Here is a 20,054-nt window from a genome sequence, read left to right on the forward strand (position 1 = left end):
AATAGCCAGTAGCCAATAGCTGCCCTTGCGTGGTTTTCGGTCCGTCGGAACAACATATAGACAAACGTTTTTCCCGATCGAAATTGATTCCATCGGAAAGATTTAAAACATGTTCTATTTCTAGGTCCATCAGGAAAAAAAAAAGTCAGCTGAAGCCCACACACAGAATATCTGATGAAATGATTCCTTTTGAACTTTTTCTGCTGGAAAGTCAGACCGTGTGTACACGGCATACTGGTGATCATGATGCAGTTTGTGTGCAAGTTTCTCATGTTTCAATGTGTTTCTAGATATTCTCTTGTTTAGGAAACATACATGCACTGAAAATAAACAGAAGTATAGAATCACCACTGACCAAGCATTTTATGAGCAAAATAACCCATTTATGTGAGTTCATACAGTAATATACTTACAATACACTACAATATACTTTCAACCTGACAGTCCGTGAAAGCACATCTTGGAAAAGTATAAAAAAATCTAATTACCAAGCTGAGATATATAATGTAATATCCCACATTAAGTTCCCTTCTAAACCAAGATACACATCGTGGCAGAGATATTTTGGTCTCTGACTGCTATCACTGCCAAGTTAAGCCTGGCATAAAAGAAAGAAGCCTAGACACAGGGCTAGCATGACTGGATTAAAAAGGATTTGGGCATAGGAGAAGTTGTGGTGAGATCAAAAGTAAATAGTAGAAGGTGGTATTCACCGGATTGGTAGAAAGGGTTGAGCAGGTGGGGCTTCAGGAGCTGGAAACATGGGAAAGGTTTGGGAGACATTCAGAACCCTTGTCTAATATGGATATTGGGGCATTCATATGTCGCCTGGGGAGCCAGGAGGGCAAATAGACGTCAGCTGGAGTTTTCAAGAGATGTCGCTATGGTGTGTTGGATCGGCGTGCCCAGCATGCTGTGGATTTGAGTGGTGGCCAAGGTTTACAAGTTTGCATGGTTGGACAGAGCACCTGACATCCTGCTGGCACATGCAGCGGGGAATGACCTGGGTCTGCGCTCTGAGGGAATTTATTTGGGACATTAAATTTGATTTTTTTACGTTTACATTTTTATTACCCGGATTTAGTCTTAGTTGGTTTGTTTGTTTGGTCTAATATGGTGGTGCAGAACTTGGTGGCGGATGGTGCGTTCTGCTAAAAGCTTGAAAAGGGCCCGGATTAAGACCAATGGCTCGTTTAATGATGCAGAATGGTGGGTTAGCAGTTAGGCAATTGGAAATGGAACAGGATTCTTGGAAGTATTTGCGGGGTGATTGTGTGCACCTCAATGCAGTTGGGATCAACATGGGGGGCTTGGGCTTGTAGGATGGTCTTCAGAGGGCCCTGTGGGAGTGAAGAGATGCACAAACATATTGTCTCATGTTTGTGTAACGGTGACTGGGCACAAAGTCCTTGGATGTGTTATGTACCTCCTCAAACTCAATCAATCCAAAACCGAACTTGCAATTTTTCCCTTCCCCTGATCTCACTGTCAAAATTGATGGCACAACCATAAGCCCATCCCCACATGCCAAGGTTCTAGGTGTAGTCCTGGACTCTGACCTCTCCTTCAAGCAACACATCCAATCACTGTCCAAATCCTGCCACCTCAACCTCCGCAAAATCTCCAAAATACGCCCCTTTCTAACCAATGACACAACAAAGCTCTTAATTCACTCGCTGGTCATCTCTCGCCTCGACTACTGCAACTCCCTTCTCATTGGCTTACCTCTACATGGTCTATCACCTCTTCAATCCATCATGAATGCTGCTGCCAGATTCATCCACCTTACCAATCGTTCTGTGTCTGCTACTCCTCTCTGTCAATCCCTCCACTGGCTTCCGCTCGGCCCGGCCAAATAATTAAATTCAAAATACTAACAACTACGTACAAAGCCATCCACAATTTCACCCCCAGCTACATCACTAGCTTAGTCTCTAAATACCAACCTATTCGTTCTCTTTGTTCCTCTCAAGACCTCCTGCTCTCTAGCTCCCTCATCACCTCCTCCCATGCTTGCCTCCAGGACTTTTCCATAGCCTCTCCCATCCTATGGAATGCGAATCTGTCCGCCTATCTCCTACTTTATTAGCTTTTAGGCGATCCCTGAAAACCCTTCTCTTCAGAGAAGCCTACCCTACCCACACCTAACAACTGTATTTTCATTTTCTCCATCAGCTCATCCCCCACAGTTATTACCTTTTTGTTTCAACTTGACCCTCCTTCTAGATTGTAAGCTCTAATGAGCAGGGCCCTCTAGTCCCTCCTGTATTGATTTGTATTGTAAGTGTACTGTCTGCCCTCATGTGTAAAGCGCTGCACAAACTGTTGGCGCTATATAAATCCTGTATAATAATAATAATGATTAGAGGCAAAAGGCTACATTTGTAGGGGCCCGTCTTGAGTACGGCTCCCATTATTCTGGCTCATGGTACCTGCGATGTTGGTTTGTCTCAGAGTCAGTAGCTCTGCGGCTGGAGGCCTAAAATGGTCGTTTATGCAGCTACTTGAGGGCCCCTTGGGGCCACTTGAATACTGTCTGTATGTTCATATATTGATATGTTTAAAATTATATTATATTATGTTATTTATATTTGGTAAACCAAAAGGCTGCTATGGCCATTAAAACTCCAGGCAGTGTCATGTCTGGTCAATCTATTATATTGGTCGGTGGAGTGGAGGTCAGGCAGTTTGGTCAAAGCATCTTTTGTACCCTAGTCATGATATGACTAGTGAATGACTCATTCAGGACAAGATGTAAACATCACATTTTTGTAGTCAGTGGTGGTGGGCATACAAAAAGATCTCAGCTTTCAGTCATTTGGAATGATTAGGCTGACGTCATTCTGTGCATGCTCTGCTGATTCACCGTTCATGTTTGCACAAATATTTACATAGTACAGCCTAAAATATAATATAATCTGGGTGGTGAACGCACAATTTTCTTGTTTTGGTGTACACAGCTAAATGCTGTACACTACAGTAAAGTTGTGTGAATAGGTCCATTGCATAAAATACTGCTGTGTTCAGATAAGTATAAATCTTAAGATTGGATGGAAAGAAATACAAATCCTTTGACAAGTAAAACAGCTCAGATATATGTATTACATCTGTGTGGTTAACTGCTTTCTTGGAGTTCATCTATAATCGGTGACTGTGAGGAAATAATAAATTAAATTGACATTATCTGGAAGAGTAGAATATTCAGGGAAATACATAATGCTCCACGGCCAGCTCAAACAGCATTATATATGATAAGCTTAGTATATGCTCAAGAACTGTGTGAGGCCAACACTGGAAAGTTTTATTATATTGACAAATTCCAATATTCTTTTTCACGCCAACACATGGAAAAGCATTGTATGATTTATTACACTGTAGAGAGGCCGGAGCTTCTTCAAACACAGTGTTACAAGTTCAAGTGTGTTCTTGACAACAGATAAAATTAAGTTAGCTTTACTGGTTTGCTTTTTAAGAACAGTTTAAAGTTGGAATCTATTTAGTTTTTCATAAGACTGCTGGAAAAAAAACAAGTTTTAGCTTTAAGCCCAGGTTCACACTGAGCTGTGGGAATGAAGCCGTGCGAGTTCGGCCGCGATCTCAGAGACATCTGTGCAGGTTTCTGTCAATGTAAATTGCAGCACGAAATCACAAAAAGTAGTACAGAAACTACATTTTGACGGCAATTGCCACCAATTTGACATGTCGAATCGCATATTAAAACGCTCTAGTGTGAACCAGGGCTTATGGGACAATTGTAACAGTATGAGTTGGAGGATCAAGGATAGAATATTGTAGAAAAGCATCTACTATATGTAAATGTTGTCCAACACCCAAGGGCCATTGTCATTCAGGAATTAAGACCTCATGCTTACTGGGTGTTTAGTCCATGTGCATCAAATTCTAGCACTTTTGGGTGGCCAGGAGGCACAAAATCAACATCCAGCCCTGCTGCCAGCAGCCCATCAAAATCTAATAAATATGTAGTATTTTCTGTACCTAGTGGTACCCATGTGTGTTCAAGGCATACATCCCTGAAAGTATCTGACCCTAAACGCAAGTACACTTGGTACAGCATCCAACTGCCACATATTTTAGCCTGTAATAGAATTTAACTAGACCCTGCACTCATGCTTCACAGGGGCCCGAATATACTGGGATTTGACACACACACCCTGTGTGCATGTAGCCTTATTCACAGTAATCATACCCTTTTTTTTTTTAAAGCAATTTCTCTCTAAGCCCTTGTACACACGGTCAGACATTCCGACAACAAAATCCTTCAGAAGTTGTCGGAAAATCCGATCGTTCGTAACGTGATGACGTTATTTCGTTACGATGGGACTACGTTCAGGCTAGTAGCCAATAGCTTTGGTCTAGGAATTTGACCTGAGCATGCGTGGCACTTTGTCCGATCGGAATTCTCTACAAATGATCGGACAAAGTCTGATCGGATCATGTTGTTGTAAAATTTTATAGCCCAGCTCTAAAGTTTTGTCGGTCGGATAGTCCGACGGAAAAAGTCCGATGTAGCCCACACATGGTCGGATTATCCGACAACACGGTCCAATCGGAATGCCCGACCGTGTGTACAAGGGCTAAGGAAATCATAGTTATTTTCTTTGGAATCCCTTGCTGCTTTTACAGCATCTCCTGTCACATCTTTTACATCAGTTCCTGTCTACATGCATGTTCTTCAGTAGCGGCTGCATGTCACTGCTTAAGGCCAACTTCCTGATGGCACAATAGCAGAACATGCCTGCAAAATTTGCGTCGGCATAGCTGCTTCTAGTCTCCACCAGGAGCAAATGTGATAGGGTGAAAAGACAGGAGAGCAATTGTGAAACAGGGACAGAGTGTTGCCACCCCATAATAGGAATTGCCTGATGAGGACCTTTATGGCACGATCAGCAGATATTATTTTATTTAATAAAATAATGAGTGAGTTTGGGGTGGAGGAACTTGACTGGCCTGCACAGAGTTCTGACCTCAACCCTACAGAACACCTTTGGAATGAATTAGAGCGGAGACCACAACGACTTCTCATCCATATCAGTGCCTGACCTCACAAATGCACTTCTGGAAGAATGTTCAAACATTCCCATAGACACCCCTAAACCTTGTGGACAGCCTTCCCAGAAGAGTTGAAGCTGTTATAGCTGCAAACGGTGGGTCGACCCAATATTGGGCCCTACGTACTAAGACTGGGATGCCATTAAAGTTCATGTGTGTGTAAAGGCAGGTGTCACAATACTTTTGACAATATAGTGAATATGAATAAGCCTTTGGAAAGCTGCAGGACAGTCAAGATGTTGGAATTCTCCAATCTTGCAATCACAATTGCTTAAACTGCCACACAAAAATTGCAATATAATATCACTCAAAAACAGTAGTAAGATCAATAATCACTCATGTCAGTATTTAAAACTGAGCATTAGAGGTAGCAGGACATATGAGCAGGTGTTGGATTTTTCATCCAATTCGATGTATTTGATTTATCATGACAGGCTGTTGGTTAGTTTAATGTAAGTATTTAGAGGAAAAGAGGTCAATATGAATCTCTCCACTTATATTATAACTGCTTATTAATTTTCAGATTGCAGGCCATCAAGCTACAGAACAATGAGGTTCAGTGCCAAGGTGAAACTACTGCTGTGGAAGAACTGGACACTCAGAAAGCGACAAAAGGTATCCAGTACATGCTGAAAAAAATCTTAGCTTTATTAAATAAGAAACGAAATAGTATGCTTATGCTGTTATGTACTTGAGTATATTGATTTGATTAGAAATTAAGATATAATTTTGATCCCATCTGTCATAATATACAAGCCACACTCATCTGTGTTTTTTACAGAACCACAACAAGCTTTATTGGTACCAGATAAGTCAGACAGATTCTCTGTCCCTCATCAAATGAGACTTCACCATCTGACACATTTCACCCAATGGATTTAGCATAGGGGGCCATAGGGCGAATCGCGTTAGTGACAGGTCTCGACAGACAAGGGAGAGAATGTCTGTCTGACCTATCTGGTACCAATCATCGTAGAGATTACCTTCTGGTAGTGTTTGTTGCAGTTCAGCCAAAGCACAGTATAGTGTGGCTCACGTGTTTGTATTCCTGGAGGGGAGAAAGAGAATCTCGGAGAGTCTGTGCTCCTGTAGCCAGTCCTTGCATGAGTTTGCCTAGAACAGCTTTAAAGGCTCATGCACATAGGGAGTCTTTGCAGCTGCTTCTAGGGGCATCTGTTTTTTTTTTTTTTTACTGCCTCTGAACTCTCCTCCATGTTAGCCTATGTGTCCATGCACACATAAACTTTTAGAGGAGTTTGGAGGCATAAGCATTTAGGGGCAGTAAAGTGTTTTTACTGTAAGAACACTTAAAAAATTCTAACGGTCAAAAATTTGGCTTTACGCAAATAAAAATTTTGTGGCTAAAAGTGCATTTTTAGCACTGCCTTTCCCTGACAGCAGTGCTGGCATTTTTTAATGTTCTGTGTGCATGAGCCCTAAAGCTGTGTACACACGGACCAAATGTCAAAAAAGAAAAAAAAACGGCTGACATTTCGGCCCGTATATATGTCGGTTTGTCTGACAGAAGCTGGCTGGCTTCTGTTGGATGTGCATACTGGAAAACCAGCAGCCAACTGACTCCCAATCCACGCTCTCCGCCAATGCAGAGAGCGCTGATCGGAGTGTTCTGGCGGGAGGACCATCCCCCTGTCTGAACACAACAGTGGGGGAGAACACTGAACCAACCTCGCATGGTTAGTACGGCGATTCCGACCGGAGCTAACAGGTTGTTTTTTTTTCGTTCAACCCGCAAGGTTGAATGAAAAAAAAATGAATAGTGTGTGCCCGGCTTAATAGTGATACTTTGCATCCACTAATGCTCACAATCAGGACCATTGTCTGTTTTTATTGAACTGTTTGAGACCAACTTTAGCACGACCTTCTAAATCAGCATATAAACATATACAAAAATCAGCCTTATGGACATGCAGTACATGAACTACTGTATATATTTAAAAAAATACACAAGTTATGAACAATAGATTCTGTCTATTTGCTTTGGCAAAAACCTTTTTGACAAGTTACTTTTTAAAGTATTATTAGCATTATATTTCCTTTGTGAATTCACATTGCCATTTAGATGGAGCTAACACATTTGGAATTTCATTTAAAAGTCTCTTGATATTTATACAACTATCAAGATGAGGTGAGAAAGTGAAGTGCCAGATGTGACACATACCTTATACGTTCCTCACCCTATAGTAGCCATCATTGGCTGCAGACAGACCTGTTCCATGTGTGTCATATCAATTGTATCAGATGAAACTAATGTTACTTTATATTTACCTGAGGGTAGTTGCTTTAATGGCACCTGAGCACGTCTTAGTGTGAAGTTACAGCCAAAATATACATTACGATTTCATAACTGCTCTACTGTTTTCAGCATTTTTTCACAATGTACTTTTGTAGCTAAAGTCATTATTTGCATTTGGTTTTCTTTGTATTAACTGTGATATTCGATTGATCTTTTAACCATTTATGTAACCAGCTTCGCTTTTTTGTGGAAATTTTCTGGCCTTTGTCATTGATCCTGGTCCTGGTGTGGCTAAGAAATGCAAATCCACTCTATGGCCAACATGAATGTGAGTATTTCCTATTTATACATGCAATGTATGGAAGCAATATGCAGAACTGCCTTATATTTCTAATGGATAAGTGATATACTTTTCTATGGCAGGCCTTAGAGCAGTGAGGGAAATATTAGCTAACATTGCTGACATCACCTTCTGTACAAGTACAAGTGGCCTAGCTGTCATGTGGATCCAATAGCTTCAAAATATCCAAGCACTGAGCTTCCAACAAGTATACAAGTCAGAGATTCAATAGCTTCATGCTTGTTGTAAGTCATTAGTAAAGCTAGAGACAGTCAGGCAAAAAGCATTTTCAGAAGAAGGTGATCAAAGGCAATGCACATAGTTCTTTCAGTAAGGTTTCCTTTAACTGATTTTAAGCACCTACCCTAACATTTAATGAATTAGTGTGTACGTGACCCAAACTCCCAGTGACCTCCACCCATTTCCAAGATTAGTGTACACGGGCCCTAAGGTCAGTTTGTGCTGCTTCTTTTTTACTTAAATCAATGTGATTGCATGGAAACGATATGGTAACACATATGAATGCATAATAGGGCCTCGTTCACATGGGACATATTAGCATACGCCATGCTAGAGCTGGGTTTTCATGCACGGGAATGCACAGCTTGTCGGTGCATCTCCAGGCAGGCAGTCCAGTTGATGTCCATTATCATGCAGTGGTGGGACGGACCCAGCTGTTGCTCCCAATTTGACTTCCATGCATATGTATGGCCCTGAATGCACACTGTCTGCATTTGGGGTTGTGCAACCACACAGATGTCACAACAACTGGACTGCCTGCATGGGGATGCACAGAACATCTGTGCATCCCTGTGCAGGTAAACATGGCCTTCACAGGGGCTATGTCTGACACTGAAGTATCTGTTTATTCCATAGTAGGGATGGACTGAACAGACTCCTGTTTGGTTAGTACCAGAAGTTTCGAACACTGCGAAAGTTCGGACCCGAATAACGAACCCCATTAAAGTCAATGGGACCCGAATGTCAAAAATCAAAAGTGCCCATTTTGAAGGCTTATGCAAGTAATTGTGCATACAATGGTTATAGGGGTGCGGGTCCTGCCCTGGAGGACATTTATCAATAGAAAAAAAGTTTGTGAAAAACGTCATTTTTAAATGAGCAGTGATTTTTTGATTTTTAAAGTGAAACCATAAAAATGAAAAATTCCTTCCAATATAGTGCCTGGGGGTCCCCTTAGTCTACCTGTAAATTTGCAGATCTGTGCCATGTCTAGAATCTGCTGCAGCAATAATTGAATTTATAAAGCCAACAAAAATTACATTCCCCCCACCCCTAAAAGATTTCAGGTCATTTTTTAATTGAATTGTACAGTTTATAGGACACATTAAAGGCGGAAAAAGTTCTGAAATGATTTATCTTTGCCTCATTTTTTTACATCACAGAAACCTGACATTTTAACAGGGGTGTATAGACTTTTTCTATCTACTGTATGTAAAACATTACAAATAAGTGCCTATCCAGTTTAAAATCCAGTAATACACTGTCTCTCCCTGCTCTGCACATGCTCAGTTGCTCTCTATTTTTTTAGGCACTGCCAAATTTGTGGAGGCCAATCTGCTCACAGCCTATAGATATACTTTTGTTTAGGGCCTCTGGGCTTTAGCAAAATGGCATTCTCCAGCATGAAGAAACAGGAACAATGCTGGAGGCAATTTACAAGACACGCTCATTTTGGTAGTATAATTATTAATGCAAAATGTATGATCCTTGCCAAAGAACGTTATTTTTTTTATCAACCTGTTATCAGTAAAGTTCCACTTTAACATAAGCTTTTGTGTTATACTTATTTTGTTTATTGCGTATATATTGTTTTTGGTGTAGTACAAACAGTCATGTCCATTAAGCAAAAAATGGGTGTAAAAATTGCAGAATTCTTGATATTGTTTCATTATGGTCATGTTTAGTTAGACAGCTTTGCATTATTAGACATCTGATGACATATTCCAGAAGGTATATTTTATGACTTGATTTATTGTAAAGATTAACTTTATTTTAACTATACAGACCTCCAGTTACCTTTGCAGCATTAAGAAGACAATTATTTATATTTGTTTAAAGTACTATTATCTTATCATGAATAGGAAAGTTTCCACCAGTCATTGCAGAGTATAGAACGTCATGCTTTGCCCCTCAACGACATGGGTTTTAATACATGCATACCTTCCACCAGATAAAATCCAGACACAAGTAAGAAAGAAGGAAAAGAAAAAACAATCGACTGATGGAATGTAGCACATAGGCTTCTGATGTTTTCACAAGTGTTATTTTAACACACAAAGCTAAATTTTAATTCTTTTCCTCCCAATATTTATCCATTTACATAGGCCATTTTCCAAACAAGGCACTGCCCTCGGCAGGGATGTTGCCATGGTTACACGGAATTTTCTGCAATAGCAATAACCCTTGTTTTCGAAGCCCTACACGTGGAGAGTCGCCTGGCGTGGTTTCAAACTACAACAATTCCATGTAAGCAGTCATGCCTGTATTAAGCGATTAGCCTTGATGGCAATATATTTACATTCTACTGATATCTCTTTGAGACATGGCATTTGTTGGTGATTTTTCATACTTAGCTATACTTTTTCACGTCAAGGAAAAAGTTCATGCGCAGGTGAAACATTCCCCTGCATTCTTTGAAAAACATTACGAGGCATGGTAAATACCTTAAAATCTGTGGCTAGGGTATGGGGGTAGGGGAATTCTTCAAAGGCTAAGGCTGTTTAGTCTTCATGGAGAGAAATCAGAAATTTAGTAACAATAGTCATTTTTTACCCAGAAAGAGAAACGCTGCAATGTCTCTATGTACGCATCTTGTTAACAAACAGATGACTTCCTCACTGCTAGCATGTGCTCCCCAAAATACCATTTAAAGGAAATCTGTCATGAGGGACATAAGATGCCTGTCATTTCTGACCTTTCCCTTTAAAAATGCTAGTTCTTGCTGTCAGGCTGATGCTCTGGAACAGAGATAAAAAAAAATCATTTATTTTTGTTTTTTCTCTGACTTTGCTTTCTGCGTGATTGTTCTTGGTTGCTGGCATTGCCAGCTTTTTAAAAAGGAAATTCACAATGGAAGCCTCTATATTTTACCAATGACAGAAATACTACGGGGGCCCACATATGTGAAGATTTATCAAAAATAAGGGTTCTTTCAAACCCTATTGCTAAATATGGATTCCCATTGACCTTTCCGCCCTAATGTATCTGCCTGGATAACATTCTGGGGCTGATTAGTTCATATTTCATAGGGTTGATTCGACATGTACTAGGACAATGATGGTGAACCTTGAACCTTTTGAAACAACATTCCCCATGATGCTCATGCACTCTGCAGTGTAGTTGAGCATCATGGAAAATGTAGTTCCAAAACATCTGGAGTGCCAAGGTTCACCATCACTGTACTAAGGTCTCCCAATTGATATAGGCAATTGGCACTTGCTTAGAATGCCCCTGCCAGATTTGACCAGATAAATTACTGACTGGGCCACCAAGTAGAGGTCTCTGTTGGTCTGACCTGCATATTTATGGATCATATATAACTTTGTTGTATGGGGACTGCAGACTGCAGTGTAAAATACCTAAACCAGCAAGAGAGGGGAAAGTTGGTGTATGATGCTACATAAAGTGTTGCCAGGTTGGCTTAAAAGTTTTGACACTGTGAAGGTGGACATGGAGAAGCTTGTAAGTGATTGTATTGGGTGTCAGGGGCTCCTAAATCACACCAGCTTTTAGACAAGTGTAGTATATTCTCCTTGCTGTAGGTGGCTCTGTGTGTGGTACTGGTGTGCAGGGGAAAGTGAAGACTGAAAGAAACATTGTTCCTATGCAGACACCGTATGTGCCATTAGGGGAGCTGTGGTTCAATTGGATACTGCAGCCCTAAGTGACCTCTGCAGACATCTTTAGTTTGGGCATTGCTAATAAATATAAAAACCTATGCGCTTAAGAATGCAAAAAATTCACAAAAACAAAGTTGCTACTTAAATAACGTAAACATAACAAAAGATGAAAAATATAAATATATAACTATGTATATATTAGGTTATAAATATATAACCGTGTATATATAATATAATTCACAATAGCACTCCTAAATGTGTCAAGAAAAAACAAAAAAGAAAAAAATGTCCTTAATGATAAAAAATGTATATAAATACAGTGAAAAAATATACATATAAATGTGTAATATATATCCACACCAAAAAAGCAGTCCTGATTGAATAGTGCAAAAGCAATATGTGTTATGATGACACCAATTCCTCCACCAATGGGAGATCAACTCCCATTAGGAAACGAGCTCACCAGAGGATGTTGCCATTCACTCTCGTGTTTGACAAACAAGCTAAAAGATTATATGGAACAGCTGCTGAAAAAATGCCACACTCCTTTCACATGCCAGGATTCAGTCTTCAGTGCCCACTGGCCAGCATGAATGCAAGTTTAAAATGATGTTGTGAAGTTGTTCTTTCATATAATGCTCAGGAACAACAAGTATAGTAACTGACGCCAGCCCTGCTTTAGCCTCAGAGGTTCCTCATCAGAGATACTTTAGAAACACAATAATCACAGTGACAAAGGGCAGACTATCACTGGAGAAGAATCCTCTCCACGATCACTATTGGTGTTTTCGGCCTTTCTGTTTTTATACTGTTAGGGCAATCTGCACTCCACACTTTGTTGTAGAGTATATCAGATTTTGTCAAAGCAGTAGAAAAGTATTTGGGAAAACTTAGTTCAGGAGTCATCAGCGTGAAGCCATATTCTGAGCAGCATGTCTTCCACTCCTGCAGGCACAATCACAGCTGTATGTTTTCCCAAATACTTTTTCTACTGGTGTAATTGACCATCATTTAATCTGCTTTAGCTCTTTTTTTTCTTCCTAAAGACCTTTATGGGGAGAGAAGCAGTTTTGAAGTGAATGAAAGTACATCAACACCGGCCTTTACACTTTAAGTACTGTACATCCCTTATACTTGAATAATGCCAATAAATACATAATGCACGCTTTATATTAACTACTAAATTAAAGTGACAGAAGGATTTTTTTGTCACATCTGCTGATATGTTATTTCATTTTTATCACATGAATTGCCTTTATGCGTTTGTGTATTATATATGTGTGTGTCTGCCTTAAGGTGCCCCAAACCATTGGCTGCTAATGTATATCTTTGCAAGCCTCAACATAACATAGTATAACCTGACTAATGCACAATCTCTTTAGTTGTCCATATAAAAGGCCAGTTGCTGATAATTTGAAATAAAATTAACGATTTATATCCCAAAGCTCAGTGGAGCAGCAGCATCTCCCTGTGGAAACTTTGACTTTTTGTCTAAACCCTTGTACACACGGTCGGAAATTCCGCTGGAAAATGTCCAATCGGACCATGTTGTCGGATAATCCGACCGTGTTTGGGCTCAATCAGACTTTTTCCATCAGAATGTACAACCAACAAACTTTGAGAGCTGGATATAAAATTTTCCCACAACATGATCCGATAGGACTTTTTCCAATCGTTTGTAGAGAATTCCAATCGGACAAAGTGCCACGCATGCTCAGATCAAATTACGAGACCAACGCTATTGGCTACTAGCCTGAATGTAGTCCTGTCATAACATACAAACGTCGTCACATTCCGAACGATCGGATTTTCCGACAACTTTGTCCAACCGTGTGTATGCAACACCAGTTTCAGACAAAATCCGTCGGAAAAAATCCGCCAGGATTTTGTTGTCGGAATGTCCGACCGTGTGTACAAAGGCTAACACATACAAAGGTATGCAGTGTTTTTAAACAAGATCCAAATTATATTTCAACTCAAAAAAATAAATAAAATGAATAAATTATTTAATAATGTTTGTGTGGTCATGGGGTCACCAAGTGACAGGACACAGACCTTTAACTTACAAACACTAGACAGGTAAAAAAGCTGCAGACAGCAAGCAGAGGCGGTTAAATCCCCTTTTAGTCCTGGAAAAACAAAAACCTCATTGATAGCACTAGCTGCCTGTGTCACAGGATATGTGACATGAGTGATAAGAAAATAGGTGTCGTGGTGGCTAATATAGTCCTAGACACTGCCAGTGTATGTTTTTTATTCTTTCTCGCCAAGCATCCTGTAGCCTATATACATATAGGTACATTTTACTAACATATCTGATAGCAGCTTATTGTAACAGGTAAGCAATGACATTAATCCTTGGCGGACACTTGATACTCTTTATCATGACCTGTATTTAGGATATGTCCCCCTTGTCAGCTTATTCCTGGATTCCAACACTGCCCAGTGCCCATTGAAGGCCACATTATTTAATTAAAATGTCTAGATATTGTTGTCAATATCCTACTGATCTTTCAGGTGAATCAGTGAATCTAAGGAAGTATTTTGTTACTATCTTTAGGTTAGAGATATGTTGTGTGTTTCATACATGTTATCGAACAAAGAGAAGACTTGTTCTTATATGTAATCAAAGGTTGAGAGATATTACATTGTCAGACTTGACACTTCCACTCCAATTTCACTACAAGAGGCTTTCTATAGCACAATTTAGCTTATGTACCAAATCTTTAATGTGCTTTATATGTTATACCATTTATTTTTCACAGTCTAATTTATTGGTGGTGGTTTAAATTACCCTACCCCAGTCACAGCCCATGTATCTCAAATACAAAACTATAGCAATAATACATAGGTGCATTTTTTATATTTATTTCTAGATAATAGCATTATTCATAAGAAGTTCCATTTCTGTAAGTTAAACTGAGCAAAATTATAAATGCAACACTGTGTTTGCCCCTATTTATCATGAACCGAACGCAAAGATCTACAAATTGTACACGAAAGGTCTATTTCTCTCAAATATAGTTCACAAATCTGTTTACATAGAAAAAGTCATAGGCAGTGGCGTAACTAGAACCTTCAGGGTCCCGATGCAAGAAACCATGAAGGGCCCCCTTGAACCCCAGCCAGGGCCCTTCCCTCCGAGTCTGGTGGTGGAACTCTAGGGCGTGGTCACAGGTATGACCTTTGTGAGCCCTGTAGTTCCACCACTGGTATCAGTAGTTTTTTTTTATTATTTTATTTTTAGGTGCCCCATTGGTGGACTGTCCCTAGGCAGGATGGGGTCCCCGTCCCCAGAAGAGATGAGGTCCTTTTCTCCAGGGCAGATGAAGTTACTGCCCCCAGGTGAGAAGGGGTCCCTGTCCCCAGGGGAGGTGGGGGTCCCTGTCCCCACGTGAGAAGGGGTCCCTGTCCCCAGGGAGAGATGGAGGGGGTGTGCAATGGCGCACTCACCCATGTTGGCCTGGGCTCCATCCAGTGTGCTGGACGGGCGATCAGCATATCTCCCAGAAAGACCTTTCATCATCTGTGTATGACAGGGGAGGAGGAGGGCTGGCAGCCAAGCCTGCAGTGTCCTCCGGCAAGCCGGCTCTCATAGGGCTGCACTGCATCTGTGTGCTTAAAGTTTGTTTACCCGGGAGAAGTATGCAGTGCAGAGTGGGCCAGACTCGGGGGGGGGGGGGGGGGGGGCAGGACTCTGGCTGGGGAGAACAGACATCAGACTGAGCGGCAATGCATGGAGCAGGAGAGGGGTACTCTGAGGAGCCGACCGAGGACACAGGTCATGCGGGAATGCACAACTAAAGAGCAGCCAGTGCGATAGTCGAGCATGGAGCTCTGCTAGTCACCCTCCACCTCCAGCCACCCATATGCATGGTGCACTGGGACCCCTAGCTGCCTATGCTGCTGCCGGCCATATGTAGAGGGGGCTGCATGGGCCCCCTGCATCACAGGACCCGGTTGCAGTCGCGACTGCTGCACCCCCTATAGTTACACCCCTGGTCATAGGTCTTTGAGTTCAGCTCATGATAAATAGGGACAAACACAAAAGTATTGCATTTATAATTTTGCTCAGTATATAAAGGATGATGCAGGGGTGGAATTAATTGGCTTTAATGAGACACAATATAGTTTTAACACCAAAAATGCTAATATAAAAATATGTAAAACATTTAACTGTTTTCAAGGTGCTTCAGTCCAAAATATAATGATAGTTGCTCTATTGCAGGAATATGCAATTGGCAGACCTCCAGCTGTTGCAGAACTACAAGTCTCATGAGGCATAGCACGACCCTGACAGCCACAAGCATGACACCCAGAGGCAGAGACACGATGGGACTTGTAGTTTTGTATTTCTTTCTATTTTTAGCGCCACTTTACAGTCGTTTTAGCGGCACTATTCGGCCGCTAGCGGGGGTTAAATCAGCCCAGAAAAACACTGCCGGAGTGGCGTTTTGGCTGCGGTATCGCAGCGCTGCCCCATCTAATTAAATTTCAATGGGGAGCAGCGGTGGAGGTGCATTGAGTTCACCACTCCAAAGAAGCTGCTGGCCGGACTTTTTGTGATGCTCTGCCAATGCACCACTCCAGTGTGAAAGCAGTGAATGGAGCTGCTTTTTTCAGGCGCTATTTAGGTGTTATTTTTAGTGCTGTAGCGCCTGAAAAAAAACCTGCAGTGTGAAAGGGGTCTAAAATGGGAGAACGAAATCTGGTGCAGCCTGCACTGAAACCAGTTTCCAGATTTCAAGCTTAATTGAACAAGCTGAAGTTAGAAACTGATTGGCTACCATGCACAGCTGAACCAGATTTTACACTCTCCAGTTTTAGGCAAGCCATAGACAGTGCAAATTTGTTTTAATATTGGTAGTTATCAGAAGATTTACTCTCATCTCTTGTTCTGGTAACAATTGTTAATTTTCCATCATTTTCTGTTTCTCTAAGCCCTTGTACACACGGTCGGAGAATCCGTCGGAATGTGTCCTATCGGACCGTGTTGTCGGATAATCCGACTGTGTGTGGTATGCATCGGACTGATTCCGTCGGAATATCCGTCGGACCCAATTTTCCAACTTGTTGGAAATATTTCCCGACCAACTGGTTCGATCGGACATACTCCGATCATGTGTAGAGAATTTTGATCGGACCAAGTGCCACGCATGCTCAGATCAAATTCCTACATCAAAGCTATTGGCTACTAGCCTGAACGTAGTCCCATCATAACGAAATTACGTCATCACGTTCTGAATGATCGGATTTTTCGACAACTTAGTCCGACCGTGTGTATGCAACAGTTTCGGACAAGATCCGACGGACAAAATCCGACAGATTTGGTTGTCGAAATCTCAGACCGTGTGTACAGGGGCTTATAACAATCACAAGGACAAATCGAGTGAAAAACAAAACAAAAGCAAGCAGGGACACAGACAGCAATAAAAACCCAATAGAGGCTTTAGGTCGTCTGCATTAGAACACAACGTTTTAGCTATACATTCACTTTCCAGAAACAAAATGGCGGCACTTTAGTAATTATTATTATGGTAACAGCTGCAACTTTTAACCTTTTGACCCATGGAAAGAGCACTGAAATATTTTTGAAGTATTTATCTGCAAAATAGATTTGAAGAGTAACTTCATTTCAATGGAAAAATATATAGCAAATAAAAAAGAATACAGCATATACAATTACTACAAGGGCCATGTTGCAACTTAATGTTATTAAAAATGATCTTTCCTTTTCAATCTACACCTGCTGTAATTTTATGAAAAATTCAATGCAAAGTAGGAACCTGGAGACATTTTGTACATCGGCAGTGCATAGAACACCCCCAGAAATGTCATTTCCTGCTTGCATGATTGGCTTATTTATTTTCCCAGAAGTCTGAACTAAGATACAAGTCAGATTTTAGGCACCCTCTGCAATAAGAATATCATTTTTGGTAAAATATTCCTCAATAATTAAATACTTTTAAACTGCTGCAGACACTGCAGCTTTTCTCATTAGAACATTGAGAGTGCACAATTCAGACTAAGGCTGGGTTCACACTGCTGCGGCTACGAGAACCGGATGTGATTTGCACCGCACTGCAGTGCAAATCACATCCGATCTCTGTGCGATGCGAGTTCAGCCATACAGATAGTATGGCTTAATTCGCATCGCACCCGCCTCAAACTCGCACAGGACCCTTTTTTTGGTCCGCAGCAGAATCGAATCGCATGGGTGTTCACACCATGCGATCCGATTCCTGTCCGAGTTTGCAGATCGCACTGCGATATGCGAACTGATCTGGGGGTGTCATTAACATTTCACTGACACTCCCAGCAGTCCGCATAGGGCAGTGTGAACTGCCGCCGGGAGGCATGCGATGCGGGAACCCGCCGTGGATTTGCGGCGTTCCCGCATCGCTGCAGTGTGAATCCAGCCTTAGTCTGCAAAGGACATGGTGAAACAAACCATTATTTCTTTAGAACAAAAAAAAAAGTGGGAATCAGCTACAAAGTTGTTTTTTTTTTTTAAATCTCGCAATATACTTTTATCATCCAGAAGGCATTGCTTTTATTTATTTTTTTACCAAAAGTGTAGTTAAAATGGTTGTAGCCAGACTTGGTGGAGGGAGATTTCTACAGCATATTTGGCAAGTACAGAATCACAGTATTTATAAAATAATATGCAAAATGGTTGGAGGGAAGCTTCAGAATGGCAAAGATGTTTGTATTACAAATTATGTGTGCAGACTGCAGTTCCTCTTTAAGTAAACAGGAATATTTCATGAAATTAACATACTCAAAGGATATCTATTTTTTCCTCACGGCGTATCTAGCTAACACCACACTCACTGCCCTACCTGTGAATTGGCGTCTGCTAATCTTCAAGCACCTGTGCTGTGTTTCATGAGAACAGTGCAGGTCTCTGAAGCTTTATCCGTTTTCTGGTTTAGCCTTTTTCCATTACAAATAACCGTTTGTTCTTTGCTTTTCCTAAGACTTGCCAGAGCTTATAAAGATGCCCAAGATGTCCTTTTAGAGAAGCAAGACATCCAGCACCTTGGAAGGGTGTGGAGGGAACTGTTTACAATGTCTAATTTCATGGATACCCTTCGAACCAACCCCGGAAAAGTTTCAGGTAAATTTCTAGATGCTAAATTCAGATTTGATAATAATGTTATTTGCCTGTCTGGGGCCCATTTACATCTTTGTGGTCTGTTAAGGCCAGACATTATCATAGATATTGTTGTGCATTAACCAACATTGCTTTAAAGTGTTTGTACACCTCTTATTGTCACTTTTACCTATAGGTAAGCCTATAATAAGACTTACCTACAGGTACTGCAAATATCTCCTAAACATGCGCCGTCTAGGAGATATTTACCTTGTAGTGTGCTGATGATGTAATCAGTGCTTGCACTGTAAAGAAACGGCTCTCCGTGTCGTTTCTTCACTAGCATGTGCCGTGACTAATGGCTTCCGTGCATGACATCATGCGACCCCGACCAGTCACAGAGCTTTTTGGGAAAGCACACCAATGGTATGAAACCACACAGTGCATCAGGGTGCCATTCAAAATCAATAACACACAATGCAGTAACACATGCAACACAAAGATGTAAATGGTCCTTAAAGAAAACTTTTTTTACAAATAAAATATGTGCCAGCATTACCTTAAAGTATATTTAAAGCAAAACATTTTTTTTAATTGTGGATAGAGTGCATCATGGTTAAAATTCTTGCAAGGTCGCTTTTGCCATATGTGTCCCATTGATGAGATTTGCCCCCTTTTTCTGTTCTAGTGGCAACTCAACTCAGAAATTTGGATTTTCCTTCACATCCTCCTATAAAGTGGAGGCTACATTTACCAGGGCAAATAAAGAGGGCAATTCTTTCCAGTAGGGACACAGACAGTAATAACAAAAAAAAAAAACTCTTCTCTGAGTGTGCCTTTGGCCCTAAAAGCTTACCCTGCCCTCCTGTCATCCTCTTTGTCCAATCAGAGCACTTTTATTGGCTACTAAGGTTATCTCTTAAGCCGCGTACACATGGGCGGACTGTATGGCCACCTTAGTCCATCAGACAATCCGACGGACAGTCCGTCCTACTTTCGAATGAACGGACTTGACCACACACGGATGCACAAACAGTCCGTCGAAAGTTTGCGCGATGACGTGTACAGCATGTACGACGGGACTAGAAATAGGAAGTCCAATACACAGCAATGCAACCTTTCGCCGTGTAAATCCTTTCTGAGCATGCGCCATACTTAGTCCGTCGAACTAGCCTACTCACGAGCGGATTGTCCGCTGAAACCAAAGTACGACGGACAATATTACGGAAATTCCGAAATACTTAGTCCGCCAGACTGCACGCTGAAAAAGTCCGCTGAAGCCCACACACGAGCGGACTGTCCGCTGAAATGTGTTTCGACGGACTAAGTTGGCCAGACAGTCCGCCCGTGTGTACGCGGCTTTAGGATTATCTCTTAGGAAAGAAGATTGGTCAGTGATGGGGGTGGCCTTAAAAGGGAATGTATTGTGTATAT

The 20,054-nt window shown here is 41.2% G+C and overlaps 1 protein-coding gene across 2 annotated transcripts in view; it reads left to right on the forward strand.

Moving 5' to 3' along the window:
- ABCA4 (ATP binding cassette subfamily A member 4) overlaps positions 1-20,054 on the forward strand; it is a 442,076-nt gene that overhangs the window by 48,514 nt on the left and 373,508 nt on the right. For both annotated transcript variants that reach the window (XM_077452886.1, XM_077452887.1), the window contains exons 3-6: positions 5,594-5,685; positions 7,559-7,652; positions 10,010-10,151; positions 18,505-18,644. In XM_077452886.1, coding sequence (XP_077309012.1) covers positions 5,620-5,685; positions 7,559-7,652; positions 10,010-10,151; positions 18,505-18,644 — 442 coding nt within the window. In that variant the 5' untranslated portion in view covers positions 5,594-5,619. The remainder of the gene's footprint in view (positions 1-5,593; positions 5,686-7,558; positions 7,653-10,009; positions 10,152-18,504; positions 18,645-20,054) is intronic.

Source organism: Lithobates pipiens, unplaced genomic scaffold (assembly GCF_037356315.1).
Source record: "Lithobates pipiens isolate NorthernLeopardFrog02 unplaced genomic scaffold, aLitPip1_a1.2 Scaffold_23, whole genome shotgun sequence".
In the NCBI taxonomy this organism is placed as follows: Eukaryota; Metazoa; Chordata; class Amphibia; order Anura; family Ranidae; genus Lithobates; species Lithobates pipiens.